This window comes from Cottoperca gobio, chromosome 4 (genome assembly GCF_900634415.1).
Source record: "Cottoperca gobio chromosome 4, fCotGob3.1, whole genome shotgun sequence".
Classification (NCBI taxonomy): Eukaryota; Metazoa; Chordata; class Actinopteri; order Perciformes; family Bovichtidae; genus Cottoperca; species Cottoperca gobio.
The window spans coordinates 21,793,409-21,814,934 of record NC_041358.1 but is presented as its reverse complement, the minus strand read 5'-3'; the positions used below and the strand labels follow the sequence as shown (position 1 = coordinate 21,814,934).

General features: G+C 40.9%; 1 protein-coding gene and 1 long non-coding RNA gene across 2 annotated transcripts; both read left to right on the top strand.

Annotated features, from left to right (window-relative positions):
* Window positions 1-786: 786 nt before the first annotated feature.
* On the top strand, window positions 787-9,940 carry fam20b (FAM20B glycosaminoglycan xylosylkinase). The gene is given in 12 exon segments (XM_029429279.1): window positions 787-976; window positions 1,631-1,824; window positions 2,169-2,487; window positions 2,700-2,783; window positions 2,785-2,948; window positions 3,392-3,407; window positions 3,409-3,479; window positions 3,586-3,695; window positions 5,820-5,991; window positions 7,670-7,861; window positions 8,648-8,707; window positions 8,785-9,940. Coding segments are annotated over 10 exon segments (1,230 nt in total). The 5' UTR covers window positions 787-976; window positions 1,631-1,824; window positions 2,169-2,358; the 3' UTR covers window positions 9,017-9,940.
* Window positions 9,941-12,425: 2,485 nt separating this feature from the next.
* On the top strand, window positions 12,426-16,070 carry LOC115007291 (uncharacterized). The gene is made up of 3 exons (XR_003832168.1): window positions 12,426-12,555; window positions 13,752-13,818; window positions 13,960-16,070. It is a non-coding gene; the product is annotated as an uncharacterized LOC115007291 (long non-coding RNA).
* The last annotated feature ends 5,456 nt before the right edge of the window (window positions 16,071-21,526 follow it).

Here is a 21,526-nt window from a genome sequence, read left to right as displayed (position 1 = left end):
GTTTCAGGCTCATTGTTCTGTTGAAGATCGTGTGTGACTGTTTAGCTGTGGAAGGGGGGGGGGGGGGGGTAAACATGAGTGGAGTGTGCTTTTGAGTGTATTACATGGTTCAATACTATTTGTATATACAATCAGTTCCAACCTTTTTTGAAGCAGCTGTTTGAGTTGTTGCAGAGCAGTAGGGTTGACTGAGAGCGAGTGGAACTGTGGTGAAAGTCGCCTGAAAGGATTTCTCCTGCAGAGCCGGCTTCATTTCTTTAATAGTATTGCTCCTTTTATAATTTTAACAAAATATTGCCAAAAAAAATCTAGATTCTTGAACCGGCTAACAAAATCCCAAGGAAGAAAATTACGTGAAATAATTTGAAGTAGCAATCTATCTGGTTATTTTTCAATCTATAACCATTATATATTCTTAAATACTAATACTAATAGACCAATAACTTACATTGTGTGTTGGGGTCCTGAACATAGAACATCAAGATAGGCCTACAGTAAAGTACAGACAATTTAAGACATGAAAACAATCGGCAAGCTAAACACAAATGAGAGAAATTAAGGATAAAGTAATAACAGACTTAGCAGCACAATTAAAACATAACACAGTGAGAGAAAGACACTTAACAGATGTAGAATTTGAGGACATTAAAATAACACGACGAACACACACAGACATGTGGGGTATGTGCTTCTCGTTATATGCTGTATGAAGCTAACGGTGCAGCACTGCCACCTGGTGGCGGCCGCGAGCTCCTGCAGGAGGAGGAAGTGTTTCGGAAGTGGACACGGCAAGCCGGAGAAGGATTCGAAGGAAAAGGGCGGAGGAGAGGGAGCTCTACCGGGGGGGAGTGAGTAAATGATAAACCTCCGTGACTTTTAGCGGTAGGACAATTGATAAAAATATTATACAATATTGCAGGACTTCACAGACAATTGGAAGCTACTTTGTATACGGTGAACGTCATATGGCGATAAGGTAAGTGGCTTGGTCGGCAGCCAGTAAAAACAACTGACGACGTACTGTAACGTTAGCTAGCTGGCAGCTTTAGCTAACCTATACAGCAAGGTGTGCAGTGGCTTGCTAAGCAGCTAGCACCGTCTTGATAGATGTGATCATTTTTGTTGCAGATACGGTGACCTGGTAAGACATGTAACGCCGGAATAATCATCTTAGAAAGCATCTAAATAGAGTATCATTGAGACGTTTTAAGTGGTTTTTATTTTATTTTTGGCGTTGACCAACCGTTTCCTCAGTGGTGTTAAAAAAGGGCAGCAACATTATGAAAGACCGATTGTGTTGAAGTAACGATTGCCTGCGTGGCCAAACCTGTTTCGGCTTGAGCTGTGTCAAAACCAGCTGAACCGTCATTGATAATATTTTAGCCTGTTAATGTCTTGCTTGGTGTCGTTTTGTCACAGTTTTGATAACGTTGCTCTGGGTTCGTTTGGCGCTAATTAACGACAGCAGAGTCGATTAACTGCCAGTTGGACGTGGCAGTTGTATACATTTTTACTGCCGTGAATACAAGCTGACATGTTTCAGCTCATTTTGTCACTGTGTTTAGCTGTAGCAGGCAGGTGAATTAAACATGAAGCTTTGTAATTAGAGGGTTAATTTCTCTTTTGCAAGGTTTAGACCGTCAAGACAAGAGGGGCTGTGCTGGGTCCTGCACCTCATCTGACCCCCTCTGCACCACAGCAGGACTACCTGGCCATCTCATGCTCACTAGAAACAGACAGGGTCTATAAAGAGACAGAGTTCCTTCTTTCCCCAGATCCAGTGTTGTAGAGGGAGGGACTGTATTGGCTACCAGAAACGGGGAGGTATGCATGCTGTAAATGTGGCCCCACAGCTGTATCACAGCCCAGCCTATAACAGCACTTCAGTTATCAGCCAAAGTACACTTTGCTGTTCATTATACACACCGTGCTTGTTTTGCTCACATTTACATAGAGCAGACTGTGACTTCCTGATGTAGTTACATATCCTGGACAAGCTTCAGCTCTGCTGCAGTACTGGGTCATTCTCTGCCCAGAGGCGAAACAAGAAAGAGGGGCAGCAAATCGATCAGTTTTCTCTGCACATATTATTGACGGTACATTTTTCTGCTCTCCCTCTCTTCCCTTTCCTGGTTCTCGTCTGTGTCCGCTCCTCTTCCCTCCCTCAGCCTGTTTGCTCAGATTGTAGTACAAGAGAACATCAGCTCCCGTCCTTCAGAATAGTTTGTCTGACGGTGCAGGCTGGTTTGGCGGGCGACAGGGAGTTACAGGAGCAATGCATCAGGGGTGAGGGGGATTCGCTGCGGGGGACACACAGAGCGTCGGGTGAGGAGGGGGTCGGGGTAGGTCGGTGTGGAGATGAAGCTCAAACAGCGCATGGTGGTGCTGTGTGCCGTGCTCCTCCTGCTGGGCCTGGCCAAGATCTTCCTGCTGGATGGAGGCGAGGGTACTGCGTCCAGCCGACGGGACCTGAAAGCGTTTCGCAAGGTCAGAGTGCCAGTCATTTTCATTTTCAGTCTCGTTTAAAAAGTATATAAAAACATCAGTGCTTTAATTTGAGAGAATAATAAAGTAGGATGCACATTACATTAATTGGATATAGCTAGTGTACAGTCACACTCTGAAGTGCTGCTCAGCTTTTGGCAGACGTGTATATCAATATCATTACACACTGTGTTATTATCGGCCACCTCTAACAGATGGAAGCTGGCCTTCCTCTGTCCCGGGGAGCTCGCCTTACCCACACCCTTCAGTCTCCGTGGGAGATAGCAAGCCAGTGGGTAGGGCCCGAGAGAGGTGTATCCCGAGGAGACCCCAGAGCTGGCTGCTGTGCTCACCTCCCTCAGCAGTGCCAGGGTAGAACGGGCAGATGTGGGCTATAAGGGCACGCAGCTCAAAGCCCTGCTGGTGCTGGACAGTGGACAGAAAGTTGTCTTCAAACCCAAGAGGTCAGATTGGTTAATAATGCAATTACACACTAATATTTCATGATTAAAGGAATTTATTACCAACAAAATTACCATTTCTTTATCAAGTACTCACTAGAAGAAAACTTTGTTTTTCTCCCATGCCTCCACGGTGAACGAAGAATCCGAAAATTAACTTCCGGTATCAACAGTACTCGCATAGATACGTAGAATGCACTTTTAATGCAGAAGTGTTTCTAAGAGTTTAGAAAAACCAGCCCCCATTTACTTCAATTTATCAAGAATGTTCTCAGTTTTTGGATTCTTCGTTCACCGCAGATACATGCGAGAAAAATTAAGTTTTCCTTAAGAATTCAAGGTAACACAGGGTGAGTAATGGAGATATAAATGATACTTTTGGGGGTGAAGTATTCCTTAAAGAGTGATTCAGCTTTCTTATTTGTGTCCTTTCTACTATTCCATAGATATAACAGAGACTACTGTTGTCGAAGGCGAGCCATATGCAGGCTATGACAGGCACAACGCAGAGGTGGCTGCTTTTCACCTGGACAGGTGTGCAAACATTATTATCGAAGTGTCTCACTTTTAACCTCGTTGATCTGTTATTGGATCAGAACTTCTGTGTAATAATGTTCTGGTATCTCCGTCCTCTCTGCAGGATCCTGGGGTTCAGGAGAGCACCTCTAGTGGTCGGGAGATACGTCAACGTGCGAACAGAGATTAAACCTGTGGCCACAGACCAGCTGCTGAGCACCTTCCTCATGCAGGGTGAGGATCTGTCCACTCTTTTGTCTTCTCTCACACTTCATAATTAACTTTCTAGTATGAAGTGAGTGTTTTCAGACATACCAGAGTGATGTAGTGGTGTTATTGCGTGAACCATTTCCTTTTCTTTTGACTCATCTTTCAGCTTTCTTTCACATTCTTATCTCAGTTTCTCACTCGGTCATTAACTCTCGCTCTCTTTCTTTTCGAGCTCTCTGTCAGCACACTAGAAGAAGATATAACCTGCCTAGTCCTGTTTAGCGAGGGCGTTGCATCGTACACTTGATATAGCCTATTAAACAATAAATTATCTTTTCATGCCAGGAATATTTTAAGAGGTTGTATTACTCTTCTTGTATGTTTTCTTTCAAAGATACATGGATACAAATGTGTTGCAAGCTAATACTATATCCCTGCAGTAAGAAATACCTTAGTCAAAGGGGAACTCCAGCAGTGTTACACATAAAGGTCAGTTTATCAGTCCCAGGGACTTAAATACTGCTCAACCTGTGAAAACAGTTGTATAATGTCTAATGTGGCTTTGAAAGAGCTTTTTAAAAGTGTGAGATAATAACCCTGATGATTTAATTTTGGGTTAATGTGTCTACAAGCTGATGTTTTTCTATCACGTGTATACCGTGGTAGCTACTGTACTGCTTAAATATCTCTGGGTGTATTTGGCCGTTATGGAAAATGTTGCAAATCAACAAGTTGCTAAAAAATACTTTATCCATGAAAAGTTTCTCACTTCGTTGTAGATAAAATGTACTATATCATGACACGTATCGATATTGGAATATAGGATTACATATACCCTGATAAAGGGTTTTATCCAAATTTCCGTCAATTTCTTTTATTAATTAATTATATTACCGACAATGCAACTTGACCGCAGGCGGTTCTATTTGCGATTAAGGTGTTATGCTAGTAGCAGCTAATGAAGCCCGAGCCGCTACCATCAAGCAGAGATCAGGAGAAGGTTACAGTGGATTCAGGTTGCATCACTTCTTTATGACTCCACACCCCTTCTGTACTCACCAACATAAGTAAGCAGACGTGTAAAACCTGCACAACCGGATCCGGTCGTACACCAATGCGGATCCACATTCTAGCATGAAGAATTGTTTTGTGATGATGTTCAATCACTTCTCATCTTTTTGTTTGGTGGCCCATGTTGGTATATATCTGCGGCATTGTGGGTTTCTGTTTGGCACGTAGTAGATTTTCTTTTGTTACTGATTGACCAGCTGTTCAGGCCACTCGCATGTTTTATGTTCTGTAAGTTGCCTTATGTTTATAGCTGTCACTTACCGCCAATCAGTATTGAACATGACTCATTGCTGTAACGACCTTTACAATTGTGGTTTACAGAGGGTAGCCAGAACGCCACCCACTTTCACAGTGGCATAGGCAGAAATGTGTCATTTCATCCTCAACAGAAGTGTTTAATAAAGAGAGTACAACAGGTTGCTTCACTTTATACAATACTCCTACATGCTTTAGGTGTCCAGGTTTTTAGTTCTATGATAATGAGATTTAGAAAATCAAAAAACCCACAATGGAAGTGGATTGAATTTTTAGTTTTTGCTGCTTACAATGTTGAAACAGGACATTTAAAAATTCAACAGAAGCTGAACCATGTTGTAGGTTAACAGTGAACTCGGACCTTGACATTAGTAGAGATGAAGTCAGTATTTTTCAAGGTTTGAAACATGCTTGGATTTTGAATAAAGTGATTGAGACTGCTTGAAATTGTAATTGCATTACTTTTATAATTTACCACAGTGTGCTGGGAAAGCTTGAACATGCCCAAAACATTACTTGAATTTGACCTTGGTGGTGAAAATGCTTCTTTCTATGAGTCTTGGGTCAAAGTTGTTTATTCACTTTTCAAATTTCACGTCTTCACTTTGCTATCGACTTCTCTCAAAGAACCTCCTTACACAGCCGTGTTTGTATCGCTCAGACGTCAGGGTCAAGTGGATTTATTAATCTGTACCTTCTCTCTCTCTCTCTCTCTCTCTCTCTCTCTCTCTCTCTCTCTCTCTCTCTCTCTCTCTCTCTCTCTCTCTCTCTCTCTCTCTCTCTCTCTCTCTCTCTCTCTCTCTCTCTCTCTCTCCTCTCCAGGTAATAACACATGTTTCTATGGGAAGTGTTATTACTGTCGGGAGAGCGAGCCAGCGTGTGCAGAGGGGGAGATTATGGAGGGTTCGTTAACCCTTTGGCTGCCAGACGTCTGGCCATTGCAGAAACACAGACACCCCTGGGGACGCACATACAGAGAGGGGAAACTGGCCAGGTGGGTGTTTAAAAAGCGAGAATCCTATGACTTTTATTGAATTGTGATTATTTATGTTTATCGGAAGCAAATGGAAATGTTGTACTGATGCTGAGCGTCAACAGGTTTTCCACAGGGATGGTATTTTATCTTAAAGATATTAAATAGGCTGACCTTTACTTGCCTGATCTTAAAAAACAATGACACACTTATTCTAAGAAATGCTTCGTGGGGTTGGAGGGCGACTGACGAGTGAGGGCGGAGAATGCTTGAATCAGTTATCTTATCATTTGATGAGTGGTTAGCGATGTTCATCATACATTTCCATAACTTGTGGGCAGCAGAGAGAATAGTTCTGTTAATACAAATAAAAGCTGTAATAGTGTTGAACTCCGAAGCAACTGAAAACCTAATTGTGAAATTTTAATATTGCTGAATTTCTAGCATTGAAATATATTTTACTTTGAAAAAGATTTATCTGATTCCATGGGATTTTATTTCATGTATGTAATTTCAAGTTTTTTATTTATTATTCCAAAAACTATTTATGTTGCTAAAATTCAAATGGATTTCTATAGTAGTTGTCGATTGCAATATGTCATCATACAGTTAGTGGATCAGCTGCTCTCATTGTTATTGTGCACAAATGGCATGAAGATGCTGTGGGACTACACAAATATATGTGTCTGTATCGGGTTGTCTCTGATATAATCTAAGACTGTCTTTGTTACTGTCAAGTAGACACGGGCTCCTCTTGTTCTGCACATCATTGTCATATAGGGTCTCATTGTTCAGATTACTATCATCACAATACAATTGTGAATGATATCTTCAGGGCACTATTCTGCCCAGAGGTGCTTTAACTTGGATACGGTGGAACCATTCATCAGCATATATATATATATATATATATATATATATATACACTATATAATATTGAGCAAAGGCTGACTTTACAGAATATCTGAGGAGTGACTTTTGACAGTGCACCTGCTGAGATGAAGCTGAATATGTGCGAAAGCTGCCATGTACTGTAACTGGAACACCTTGCTAAGCTCAGTAATAACGGTAATAATGCTCCCTGCTGAGCGCTCCTAATGTCATCACATGTTTCCTGTTGTAGAATTTCAATTGTATTTCAAAGTGCACAAATGTTAAATATGATATAAGATCACAGAAATAAGCAAGACCTGGAATTGTCTCTCACACGTACACTGTTGAGGTCAGGTGAGCATTGTGTAGCACGTGTTGTATTGGGATCCTGTTCTTGTTATCAGATTGTTGAAGTAATTAGAGAGACAGAGAGAGATAAAACTATAACCGAGAGGGCGATAACGTTATGGGCTTCCTGATCAGTTAGGTGTATGAACTACACTGCACACTGGATTCTCTACTAACAGTGAAAGACAGCTGACTCATGAACCGGTACAACGCCGGTTTAATGCGCATCGGCAGTTCTGCGTTATATATGTCTGATGTATGAAATGTTGTCACTGCGCTGCATTTTTGTAAATGACTAATATGTTCACACTATACGGGACTTAACTTGTACCCAATCAGATAGCGGTGGGGCTTGAGTATTTATGCTCGTGGCAGGGGTTTACAGCTGTGTGTCTGCATGTATGACATACCATTTATTGTAAACATGGTAGATGTTCATCTGATTTTTAATGGTTTCGTGTGTTTGTTTATCCTCCAGGTGGGAGTACGATGAGAGTTACTGTGAGGCAGTGAAGAAAATGCCTCCATATGATGCAGGGCCGAGGCTGCTGGATGTCATCGACACGGCCGTATTTGATTATCTCATTGGGAACGCTGATCGGCATCACTACGAGAGCTTCCAGGATGACGGCGGCGCCAGCATGCTCATCCTGCTCGACAACGCAAAGAGGCGAGTCATAATGTGAAAGACTTACATATTGGTACTGAAATACAGAATAAACATGCAATCAGTTGGTTTACTAGAGATTTCACATAATTCAACCAACATGTTTCGGCATTTCAAAGCAACAAAGATTTGTCTGTTTTGACATTTTCTGACATTTCACAATGCCCATCTCGCTACTGAAAGTACTTTTTAGTTGACTCATGGTGAACAGCCTGTTCTGTGAAGTGAAGACGTTGAGCCGTTAATCCCTCTTTGAACTGATCTTGTTTTTGATGATTCAAACAAACGGTGGCAGATTTTCCGTTTCACATGTTGACATTTTTCAAGAACTAATCACAGTTGGCAGGATGAGGCTGCTGTATGTTTTTAGCTTGTCCCAAAATCAGTTTGAAAGGTAGTTGACAAGTTTTTTTCAAATACTATTTAATGGTTTTACCAGATGTTTGTCATCCTAATGTTAAACCTGAAGGCTCCTCACCGATAACACCGGAGCACAGATAACAGGGAAACTGCTGTTGTAACAAACACAAAGTCACGCTCCGGTCGGGCAACAGAAAGGCAATCTCTCTCTTCTGGTTGGCTTTGCTAAGAGGACTGTGTCATAGACGCGTTACATTTGAAAGCGTGTCTTAGAGTCTGTGTGCAGTCGTCTACAGCGGCCAGTTGAGTGTGGCTAATGCATTTTGATGGCCTCTCCTAACCGCTCTGCAGACAGGCCTCTGGCTTCAGCTGCCTTACTTTAATACTTTTAGTTTTTTAATTGATGTTGGGTTTTGTTCCTGTGTGCAGCTTTGGGAACGCAGCTCTGGATGAGCGAAGTATCCTCGCACCTCTCTATCAGTGCTGCATGTGAGTATTATATCAGATCTCAATACTTTATTTTTGAGAAATTTTTACTATAATATCATCTCCCCTTTCTCCGTCAGGGTTCGTGTCTCAACATGGAACAGGTTAAACCTGCTGAGGAGTGGAGCTCTGAGTTCAGCTATGCGGCAGGGCTTGGCATTCGACCCCATCCACCCGGTGCTGGCTGAGCCACACCTCGCAGCCCTGGACAGGCGTCTGTCTGGAGTCATAGCGACTGTCAAGCAGTGTATGGAGACACAAGGCCCCGACAACACTCTAATAGAGGACCGAATTAACCTCCCGCACCCTTAGAGTCGAGGGACAGGAGAAAACCGAAGAAAAGGAACAGCCAGGACTTGAACCTCACAAGCGAAGGAGAAGAGGAGAGGGCCCTGGGCTTAAAGAGAAGCAGAGGGAGGAAATGGATGGACGGGGCAGCGCATTTCTTCTCCACTGGTCCTTTCCATGTTTTTCACGCTGATCCGACTGTAGCGGTTCCCTAAAAGGAATCGCTGCATTCAACGTGGTGTCACTTTTAACTATATAAACTTTTTCTCAGGACTGTTGTACGCTATAGGACGGCACATGCTGTAAGCACCCCTCCTTCTTCTACTCCTGGCTGTGACGACGCTCCTTTGCCAAATTCTCCCTCCCAGTCCAGCTTTTCCTTAGGATTCTACTAAGGAGGATGAAGCTCGGAGAGATGGAGGGAAGGTGACAATTAGCCACCTGCGTCTCGATGAAAGACACTGTACAGACGTGTTGCAGGCTGTTTAAAGCTTACAGACCAAGAAACTGGAAAATAGATTCCTGTTGAATTAACAGGAAATGAAATCCATTTGTTTTCCTTGAATTGAAACTTTGATTGGAAGGAACAGAGGATAAACTCAGCCCTTCCCTCATCATTGTGTACATATTTAACTAAGTAGTGACATAGAATTATGAGATGAAAGAATATACATTTGGGAATTATAATATTAAATACACTTAAGGGTGGGTAGGTGTGTGTGTTTACGAGTGTGTGTGGGGGTGTGTGTGTGTGTATGGAAGAGCGCCATATTGTGCCGTAAATAAGAAAAGCTACTGACATGACAGACTTGAAGTAAGGTTATACGGAGGGCGGGTGTGTGGGTTCATCTTCAGCATTAAACTATGATCTATTTATTTCTGGTTATCTGTCATCTCTTTTTCCATGTGTTCACCACAAAATGAAAATAAACATTTACTTTGATGTGGTACAGCGTGCGTTTATGTTGGAAGGGACTTTCACTTGAGTCACTTTTAGTTGTTCATTTATATTTTAGTCAGATTTGTTCTGAGATGCGTTACAGGTCATTCATGGAACACACTTCTTTAAGTTGACATTTGATTCATTATGACTATTTTCTGTAAACATGTTTTGGTTTTTTTCACTTCTTGGACCCTACATTTAGCTTGAACGTTGGGTGCCGGTCACGGAAGTGTCAGTCGTGTCTGTGCGATTTTACTTGTTGCCATTACCTGAGATTGTTGCCATCAAATTGTGTGCATTGTCTCACTGATTTCACACGACACAACAAAATTGGTGATGATGATTCAGATGGGGAGGGGTTTTTCAGTTGTGGTTTGCACACCTGTGATGAAGTGGGTAACATCCAGTCGTCTTAAGCTCTGATCTTTGTACAGCTGGCTGTGAGTAAACTAAACTGTGAGCAGCATGTCGGAATGTTCCCTGATTTTTAACTTAACCAAACTTTTAACCTCAGTTGTGTGTTTTATGTGTGTGGGCTGCTAATGATTAATCGAATAACTTATGTTCGCCCACAAACTCAATCTTTACGTTCACCCTCATCCCTCTGACTCAGCATTCTTTAAATGGATATTTGAGTCCTGTAAACAGATCTGTGAAGTGTTACAATAATTCTGGTGATGGATTTCCCCATTTAAGTTTGTGCTTCTGTTTCAGATAATCTTTCACCACGGCCGTTTATCCTTATCACTTGACATTTACTTCATCGTGTTCGTTAGCCCTGTTAGTGATCAAGTGTGAGTTTTGTTGTTTTTGATTCACCCACAGAAGGGAAATTTAGTTGTGAAACCATGTTACAGGTCCCCCCTTTCCGCAGATGTTCACTCTCAGCTGTCTGCTTGTCTTGAAGTCACATCCAGCCTCTTTGTTTATGTGTGCACCAAGCCAGAGGATGTAGGACACCTGTTTCGTTTAGACTAAGCAGGTGTTTTACTTGCAACACATACCAAAACATTGAAACATTGATGCAAACCACAGTTTTTATCATGTCGGGGCATGCCAGGTCATGTCAGTAGATACTGAATGTGCCTCTACACAGGGACAACACTGATATATTCAGATTGATTTGACACTTAGAACTAATTATTTGTATCTATATCTGCCATCAATACCACACATCCACATACCACAACATTCAGACTTTATCAATGTCTTTGGTCTCTGTGTCTCTGAATATTTTTGATACTTGCGTTTAATCAATTTGTGTGCCTGCTCCATCGGGATGCAGTGAGCAAAGTGGGCTAAAATATACCACAAGAGTACTTGGTACTCATTACTACATACCACATACACTAGATGTCCCTCTAGGATAATGTATGTATGTTATAGATATCACCTGGGATGGACACCGTTTATAATAAGCATCATACAGTCATTGTAAACTTGACACCCCTGTGTGTGTGTGTGTGTGTGTGTGTGTGTAAAAAAAACCTCCTTTTCACTGAGCTTGACTCGCATTGATGAGGATTTCTTGCAGCACTTTGATCTTAAAGGAGAACTACTTATACAGATGAAACACAAACAGTTCACTGATGGAGCGATGGCTGGTGCAATGTACGGCAATTAGTTTCTGCTCATTTCTTTAGTTGTGCGTTATAGACAGAAATGTAGAGGGCCTATTTCAAATCTAGTTGTAATGTGCTTTATGGCGATAGAAGGATGAGAAGAGTCAGCAGCAGTGTAAATCTTGTCAGCAAGAGCGTATTTGACAAAATAAGCCAAACTATGACTTAAAGTAAACTAAATTGAAAAGGTATAACAAGCAGATGGGTTGTGTTAATAAGGGGCCCAAGCTCATTTGTGCCTCACTGCACTATTACATAATATAAAAGTTAATTGTATAAAAGTAGTTACATTTTCCCTGCTCAACAGTTTGCTGCTTTTAAGACTGAGACTCAAACTTGGCTGTTTTATTATTAAGTATCCTACAGATTCATTATTTCAACTTGATCTATTATAGAGTGGTGACAATTATTCTTAATTTTTTTTAATGAAGTTATGGTGGACCACTTTGGTTTCTTAGAAATAAGTTGTGGTTCAACTTCCCCAACACGTTCGCATCTCTCCCTACCCACTGATGAATATTATGGGAACATGATTGAAGTGTCCGTCATGTGGTAAGTTTCCCTACAGTCTGTTTGTGGCAGCATCACAGAAAGCCGCCGTGCAGCAGCACAGGCTGTTAACCAATCAGCTCCCTGTGCGCTGGTTTCACTCCTGCCTCTCGCTTTGTTTGCGAGCTTGCGCATATGGAGCCTTTATGTGCGCCGCAACCCCCCCACCCACACAATCGCACAGGCAAAAATAAAGAGTTGAACACGAGCGGTTTCTTTGCAGTCACGCCTCTCCTTTCACATTGCCCACTCGCGTTTTAAAAGCTCACTCGCTGCACTTCTGCGGGACGCTCAGAGCACTGATGGACCGGAGGAGGATGGATGCTGCTGGAGGCCGCGTGGTACACCGGGACAGGCGCACGAGTAAGCTCGCTGTGGTCGTCGCCGTGCAGAACGTGCTGTTGACTGCGTGCCTGGTGGTCACGATATACCTTTGCTGGGGCGTTCAGGTGAGTAAGCTGTGAGTGGACTGCAGAGGAGCTGATGTGCAGACTGTTGGTTTATCATGAACATTATTATTTTTTTGTTTTCTACCCTATACTGTATATAATGAAAACCTATACATCAGAGCTACAGGGTCAGTGTAAATTTATGTTCAGACCACTTCATCAACTTGGGCACAAGGTAATTAAAACTTGCAATTAAACCAAACTTATTGATCTTCCTAAAACCATTGCTTTAGTGGATGAAATATTTATCTTAGTGGATTCTAAATGTCAAACACAAACGTTTTTCCCCGGACAGACTTTTATCAGACATCGTATGAATGGAATTATTTGTACATAGCCTAGTATGGAAACTTCGCCCTGAGTGTAGCTTTCTTTCATTCATACCGTTTATGTGGTATTGTCTGGGTTGTGCAGGAGATAGGGTTATGTTTTTGTCATTTTAAAATGCGACTATGACCACAAAGGACATCCTGCATTTTGGCTGCGTTTTGAAATTGAAACACAGGCTTACTTTGGTCAAATCCAAATTCATCAATTGATAAAAGGGCTGGAATTTTATTATAAGAGCTGATGTTGTAATAAGTAGTTTCTTCTTGTGTATGTCCTTTATTGAGAGTAGCTATTCTACTTTTATTGAGGTAGATGTTTGAGTAAGTATTGAACTCAACTGATTTGGGAACATAAAGTGTGTTGAACCTCTTTTCCCCATAAGAGAAAAGATGGTTGTTTATCTAAGGAGCATCACTAAATTGGAGATGGACTGGTTGGGCTCATATTCAAACAGAATATCTCATTGGACCTTTCGCCATGAACATATGGAACAAAAACTTGTCTTCAGAATTGCCACCTACACCGGTGGTTTTCAGTCTTAATCTTAAGTCTTATTTAAATCCATCAAAAGTTAGCTGGAGTCTGGTAGAGCACAGCTACAGAAATGTCCCTTTTTATAAGTCAGAGACAACAGGAATGTTCTCCAGATATCCTATGACCTGGATGACTGATAATCTGCCTGGACATATCAGCAGGGTTATTGCATCTGTTCTACATTTAGGCAGTGTGGTCTTCGCAACTGTGCTCTCACTACAGTTATTAATCATCCAGCTGTGAGACTTTCCCTAGTTTCCGTCAACCTGCCTATTTTCACACCACATCACTTAATCATCGAATCAAACAAACAAGTGCTTTTTGTTTTCTAGAGTCAAACACCAAGAGCAGAGCAGGCCTCTGAAGATAATGTACACATACAGTTTTACACCGTTCCAGGTAAGAAAAATACCGTTATTTTCCAATCTTTATCTTTTCGTTCAACACTTGTATTAATGAAACCAAACAAGCTGTGAGTCAACTTTTTATTTCTTCTCATTTTCTATCATTTCCTGTCTCTGTCTCACACTTACCTTTTAGTTCTCTCAGGAAACATGACACTGCAGTTTGGTAGAGTTAAAAGCAACAATATGATGAATCTGGCTGTCGAGAAGAAAGACAAGATCTACGTCAACTGCACTGGACCCTATGTTTTGTATATGGACGTGTGTTACAATAGCATTGACGAAGAGGAGGCCAAAGGCATCCTGCAGCTGCAGGTGGTGGGGAGAGACACTCCTGTCAGCTCATTCTCCCTGCAGACCTCACGTGAGATCTGTAAGGGGGCTCCACAGTATAGCCTACCTCAGGAAAAAGGAGGAAGCCAGTCTGCACTTGTACTCCTTAGATAGGTTCATGTTTAAGAATGTGACAGTGGGCCTGAGCTATCTGCTGGGGAGCCGGAGCCGGTGTGAATTCTGATGAGGGCAGATAATCGCCTGCTGAAGAAAAAGACATGAAGATCAGATCCGACTGGAACGAGGAAGGGAGCTCTGCACTCGTGTTCATCTGCCGCCGTGAGAACAGGCACACTAAGCAGGACTCACACTGACGGCATGACTTGTGTTAATACCTCAAACAACGGAGCTTTGCTTCTGGTAGTTTGACTGTCAGCAAGAAATCTCAACAACTTGTGAATCTGGTGGTGGCGATTCACAATTCTTATTTTGCAGATATGAAATAGCTAAAATAACTAAACCAAGAAAAATAACTACCACGTAAGAAGCTCCCCCTTTTTTGTGCTCAAGGCCTAATTTGGCATCTGTTCTTCAACCCTTTTGATGAGGGCTGCACTTGAACCTTTCTTATCGGTTCATTTAATTAATCGTTTGATTTGTAAAACATCGGATGATAGTGAAAAATACTCATCGCCGTTCCCTCGAGCCCAAGTCGACATATTAAAATATCCAAGTGTAATATAAGATGAGGGAAAAAAGAATGTCATCACACTTAAAAAAAAGCTGGAACCATCAAATGTTAAATGTTAAAATGTTTATCAATTATCAAAATAGTTCTAATCCTTGTCTCTTTTAAAAGGTAGCTCCTTGAAGTTTGCTATCAAAAAGTCTGAGTGGTACTAAACCACATTTACAGAGGCAACTTATAAGCACTCCTGCTGCAAAATGAGCAACTGTAAAAGTGTTTTACACAGATAAAAGGGTTAAGAAGCAGTTTTGCACTCAGGTGCCTTCTAGTTTTAATACATACCGTATACTTATAGCTAATATACCATTATTTTTACTTTATTTGTGCAGTACCGAATGAATGTATTTGTTAATGGGGTATTCATTCTCCTGTGAAGCTCCAATCTGAGTCTCATAAACTTTCTGTGTGCTGTGTGGCTCCCGAACATTTGCTCTAACTGTGTGTAACTCGGTTGGATCGCCAGACTGGTGGAGTTAACCCCAACTATGCCGGTGTCACGGACATGTTTACCGCCAATGCACTGAATGTATCTGTATAATATATATAATCATTATACTAATCAACATTATAATCGCTATAATGTTTGTGACAAGTTTGTGTTTTTGATCATGCTTAAGAGTTATAAAGCAAGAACCGAGTTTTTGAATGTGGTGTGGGTGGTGGTGAGTTCAATACCAGGGTTGCCAACATTGTACCCCTGAGCAAGGTGCTCCAGGGGGACTATCCCTGTAGTTTGTTCACTGTAAGTCGCTCTGGAGCGTCAGCTAAATGACCAGTAATGAATGTTCCTTGTATATATATGGTATTAGTGAAGCTATGATATTTTCAATGAAAAGCTGTATTGTAATAACGATGAATAATACTTTTTATGTATGCTGTAAGATTGTACTATACTCTTTAAACCTTAATAGCGGCCTGTTTACCAGCTATTTACCAGTGTCATTGTTTAAATTGGTTGAGTTTGATCTCTTCTATATTTTAGAATCAAATAATTTTATCAGAGATAATGTGTTTAAAAACTTTTAGATTTTTCAAAAACCCAATGAGAGATAAACATCAGTGATGTTTTAAAACGGTTACCACAGTTTCATATGAATCTGAAATAATGATTTGATATGAGTATGCCACTGTATAATTACTCCCAGGGGATACACTGTGTAGCTACCTCATATAGGCTTTGACACAAATGACCTGTTGGAATGAAACTTTAATAAAATAAGTTTCCATGCGGCAATAAGCTTCTCTTCTTTGTTTTCACTGTCCTGTCGTCTCACTCTGTCAGCAGTTTCATCATCATTACCTGGCATGTAAAACATTGTGCCATAATTAGCTGGAAGTGAATTGAAAACACAATGACCTGAGGGATCAGTCAACACTTCCACCTACCACAGCTGTATATAGTGGTATTGTCTGTGTCTGAAGATCTGAACTCGCAGTGTGGCTTTATTTGAGTTGTCTATTGTCATTTCTAATTATAGAACAGCAATATTTCCATTGAAAGCCAGTTTAGGCACATCAGGCTTTTCAGGACGTGTGTGGAAAAATTCTTGCAGTTTGACAGTTTGAAAGTTTGTTCAGCTATGTTGGTATCAGAGAGAAGGAAGTCTTTTGTCATGAAACTGCTATCTTTAGCACCCACAGGCAGGTACGGGTGTGCACAGACAAGTGTTTGGTAAAATAAAACCAGTTAAGATTGCATGAAATGCTTGGAGTTGTGATTATTAGCACTCGATACCCATCTTTGATGTTGTTAGTCCAATAAATATTTCAGTCAATCAGAGCTAAATGCAGGTAGTTATTTCAGAGTAGCCTACGCATCTCAATCCATCACGTCTTCATGAATCAAAGATTACATGTTCAAATCAGCAAGTTTGGGCCATAAAATAAAAACTTTAATAATTACATGAGAACAAATCTGACCTGTGGTGTTTGATGATCCACAATTATACTGTATATGAACTGCTATGTATTTCTTCAATTTTAAGAAGATCAAACACGAAAGACAGAAGGAGAAAGAGAATATTTGCTTTACAAGAGAAAATCAATTTGAGAGTCTCAACATAAAGCATTAAAAACAGCATGCTTATTGTAGTATAATGCTGCATGCCTCCGTTTAAGCCTACACACACTTTCAGCCACATCATAAACTATCACTTAGGTCAATTGTTATAACAAGCTCAAAGGTCCGCTCCAACATACACGTGGGAACAAGCATGCATGTGTGTGTCCTGAAATTAAACAACATCATCAAAGTACATAATAATCAGGATATCTTCATCTGTTTTCAACACCAAGTTACATGTGCTTCACACAAACCAACAATAGGTTCATACAAGACCTTTTTTTGTTTTCATCGGTAACGTTAGCTTGCATGGGTTAGCTTGCTTGCGTGCGTTAGCTTGCGTGCGTTAGCTTGCGTGCGTTAGCTTGCTTTGCTGGTTAGTCCTAGTGACTTTGAGGACCTGACGATCCTCTAAATAGTGCCACCTATCCAATGAAATATCACATACGTATCTACTGGATGGATCGGTACAACATTTTGTACAAAAACATGTTCCCAAAGGATGTGTCACTTTGGTGAAAGTAAATTTAAACATTCATGTTCCTTGCAGGATGAATTGTAAAAACTCTAGTGATCCCTTAACTTTTCATCTATTGCCAAAAGTCAATTTGTCCAATACTTTGGTTCATGATAAAGTAGCTGCAAACTAAGGACATCAGCCTCAACTGTACTTCTGTGTTTAGTGCTAATCAGCAAACAAATGTTAGCATTGTCATTGTTAGCATTCTGAAATGAGCATTTAGCTCAAAACACAGTAGAGCTGTGAGAGAACAGAGATGTTAGCATGGCTGTAGACTCTCTGTGTTGTTAACACAAACTGGTGTGCAGCCACCAACCGTCACAGGCAGCATGAGGCACATGAGGCAGCTAGATGAGCACAGCCTGGTAATGTTTAGACTCAGAGTGAGAACGAGCAACGTCAAAAGTATGCGATACATCAACAGTGTAACTCAGAATCTCTTTAACTGTCTTTTAAACCTCATTAAAAGCTTGCATGTGGAACCGTGTACAGTAAAAGTGCAGAACCACACGGGGATGTCTCTTGAACAAATGCAGATAATGTTCGTGTGGTCAGAGTGGGAACCTGTAAGTGTTCAGGGTAAATCCCTGTGGGTTTGAGCAATAACTGTACTGTGGTTTCAGGTTAACAGCTGTCTCGACTATAACAGGTTTTTCTACAGGTAGCAAAGTGATGAAAGATGAATATATTAGTTAGTTGCAGGACCCTGAAAGGACACACTGATCATTGGTGGGACTGCATCTCTGTTTTGGTATCTTCATTACGGATTCTTGCATTTGACCTGTTTTTTGAGATGTGTATGAATTTTGAAAGTCATTTTGAAAATAGTAATCTGTATTCACATTCTCTCAGAATGACTCAGTACTGCAATAATATTCTTTGTGAAATTAGAAAAATAATTTTCAGTGTGGATGTGATCGAATTTTTTATAACCTATGACCTATTATTCATGGTGGCTGCTGCCTGGTTAAATACCGTGTGCAGTTTTGCTTGAAATAGTTGCATTGGCGAAATATTTAAGAAGCTGCAAATTAGTTTCTTGTGCTCAGACAGTTAAACATACAAATATTAAACATATTATGTTGTATGTCATTGGAAATACTGCAGCTCTAAATAGACAGTTTTCTGACAGAACCAACTGTTGTGATCTTGTGCATATCTTTTTTATAAGAAAATGTACCATTCAGTTTTAGTCCAAATAACAGACACTGATGCCTTTTGCAGTAGCAAGTTGTTTTTTACAGCATTGTTCCACATTTAAAAGGTCATACCCTCAATTCAAATGGAAGAAGAGGTGTCGGTAATCGTCTGCATTGTCAAAAAACAGTTTGTTACCTGGAGCAAGTTTCCTTACACGTCTGCCAAACCACACATTCTCTCCATGGGTGAGATATAATTATAAAACATTAATTGAGGGAAACTTCTTAAATACATCTATATTGTATTATTGAAACCTGTAGTACTAGTTATTTAAGTTCTTTTAGGTTTCATTTTAATGATCCAACAAAGTGATCCCCAATTCATGAATCTGCCGTAGGAATCGACTTTCTCTTCAGTCCGATGTTCTACAACCTCCATTGATATAAACTGTGAAACTACAGACCGAGTTCTCACTCTGAAGACAATGAAACTGAACACACACACAAGTGAGTTTGCGCAAGACTGGACTTTGCAAAGAGACTGACAGATAAGGAGATTTGCCTGTTTTGTGTGTGCGTGTCATCAGACCGATGATGCAAGGGCTGCACTCCTGCTCAGTAAGTGTGGGAGGGACAAAATCAGTGATGTAACAGCAGGCAGTTTCTATTGTGGAGGAGTTTACTACTAAATGGGTCAAAGTAAACAGGTAGACTGAAACACAGAGAGAGAGGGAGAGAAAGAGTTTAAAATGCCTCTATCATGCTTCTTTGTACATCCGCGTTTCAGTCAAGCTCTCATTGTTTTGCCGCCCCTGCATTTGAGCTGAAACAGGTTGCACAAATAAATAAAAATGAAGTTTGGCAGGTGAAAGCACCAAGTGCACCATGTGCTAAGTGTTATCATAACGAGATTGTGCATCCTCACTTGTGCTCCCATGTTGATAATTCTACTATATATAATGCATTTCAAATATAATTTGACAATGACAATGAGGTGGCTTCAGTTGTACATTCATGCTTGATAATTGCTCTGTTTTAACAGAAACAAAAATATTTCTTGGACGAAATGTGAGATTTGCGAAAGAGCAGCTCTGTGCCTGTCTGTGCATGTACAGCAGACAGGTCCTGGCACTGTAGGCATATAAGGAGTATAATGAATGATTGAGTAATCACTTTACTGGAGTATGTATGAATGGCGAGGAGCGAAGGCTAAGCTAATGCCAGGACTGACAGACAAAAACAGATTAGAAGTGTGAATGCAAATATGAACTTGACTTTGAAACACACACTGATTAGACAAAACCTGGTAGCACAAATAGGTCTTACATTCCAGCTCCAAAATATATAAATCTGATTTTTTTTCAGATCCTAATAAGCTTCGGTGGAGAATAAAAAAAAAAGCAGAGAGTAAAGAAAGTGTAATTATTAAACCAGTTGTGTTGCATGTGTGCTGAGGGATTCCCTCAGCTCTTTCTGTTGACTCTTTATTGCACAGGGGCGGGAGCTAACTGAGTTTGAGATTCCCACTTTCTCTTTTTGTGTGGGAAGACAGGGCCTATATTAATGAGCAAATCTCCACAACAAGTATCACAGTCTGCATTATGTGGAGACATCAAGCAGGACAGGAGGAAGCACTGGTGGAGGTCAGGGTGGAGATGAACCATTTGGAAGCTGTTCATCCACCCAGAGGTTCACCTGCGGACGGCTGTGGCTGCTTCAAATGTGCAGTTGCTTTAGCAACACTGATGGGATTGGTCAGTGTGGCTCTGGTGGTCAGCTTTATCCTGCTTTTTGTCGTGTTCCCACCATCATGCAACCAGGTGAGAAATATCTCAATATTCTCTAGGCAAATGTTATATCTGATGTCATCTATTTATGTATGTCTGTCTATAATCAAACTGTCTTTTTTACAGGATGCCCCACCATCTAGTGATAGAGCAAAATTCAACTTAACCTCTAAACTCAAAGGTAAGCATCACTTATATTAAAATTGCTTCCACAATTCCTATTGAGATGTTCATTTCTCAGTGTCCTGATGGAAACATATTATTTCCTTTTCCTCCACAGATGGACAGGGAGAACATGACATCTTCAAGGTGAAACAACCGGGAACCTACTTAATCTTCGTATGGGTGAAGTTCTCACGCATCACAAGCGAAGAGGTTATTCTCGTGCACATGTCGGGGAGCGTAAGGAGAACCATCGACAAGAAGATCAACAGTGCGGGAGAGATGGTCTTTTTAGATCAGGTCAAAATGGTCACTGGCAGTATACAAATTCACTTCAAGTCTACCTGCACAGACAGCTCTTTACTTGTCTATGAACTCTGACCACGCTGAAGTCAGACTGTCTGCATGTAAGCAACATAAACTGCCATCAGGTGCTTTGTTATTATACGTGGCATTACCCTGTATTAAGCAATCTGAACGTTTTGCTCTATGTGTTATGCAATTTCTCCGGATCCACATGTGGGCACTTACCAGAAAGCAGTTTTATGAATAGGGCTGTGTTTGCTGTGGAGAGAGTGGGTGGGGTTGGTCTGAGGTCTCGAGAAGGGATGTGATCTAAGCAGCAAACCAAAAGTGCAGTCACAGGTGTTTCTTTAACTTATTGTGAATGAATGTAGTAGAAATGCCCATGTTTATGATTGCTATATTATAGTAGAAGGCCCTTTAAGGTGAAGCTGCTCCTTTAATTTGAAATATATATACTGATAATCAAAAATCAAAAGCCCAAAGATGTCTCATAACTTGAACGGTAACTCATAATGTGCTTTACTTTCTTCGCACCCATTCAAGTGTTAATAACACCTTCACGAGAAAGTGTTTCTTGTTAGTCATTTTCATCTCTCTGGTTGACTGCTTTTACCTGTAAGGATGACCAACCAGGCGGGAAACTGTGTGTTTCATCTCCAAATCACTGATTAACATTTTAAATGTTGTAGAATGTAACACTGTAAAC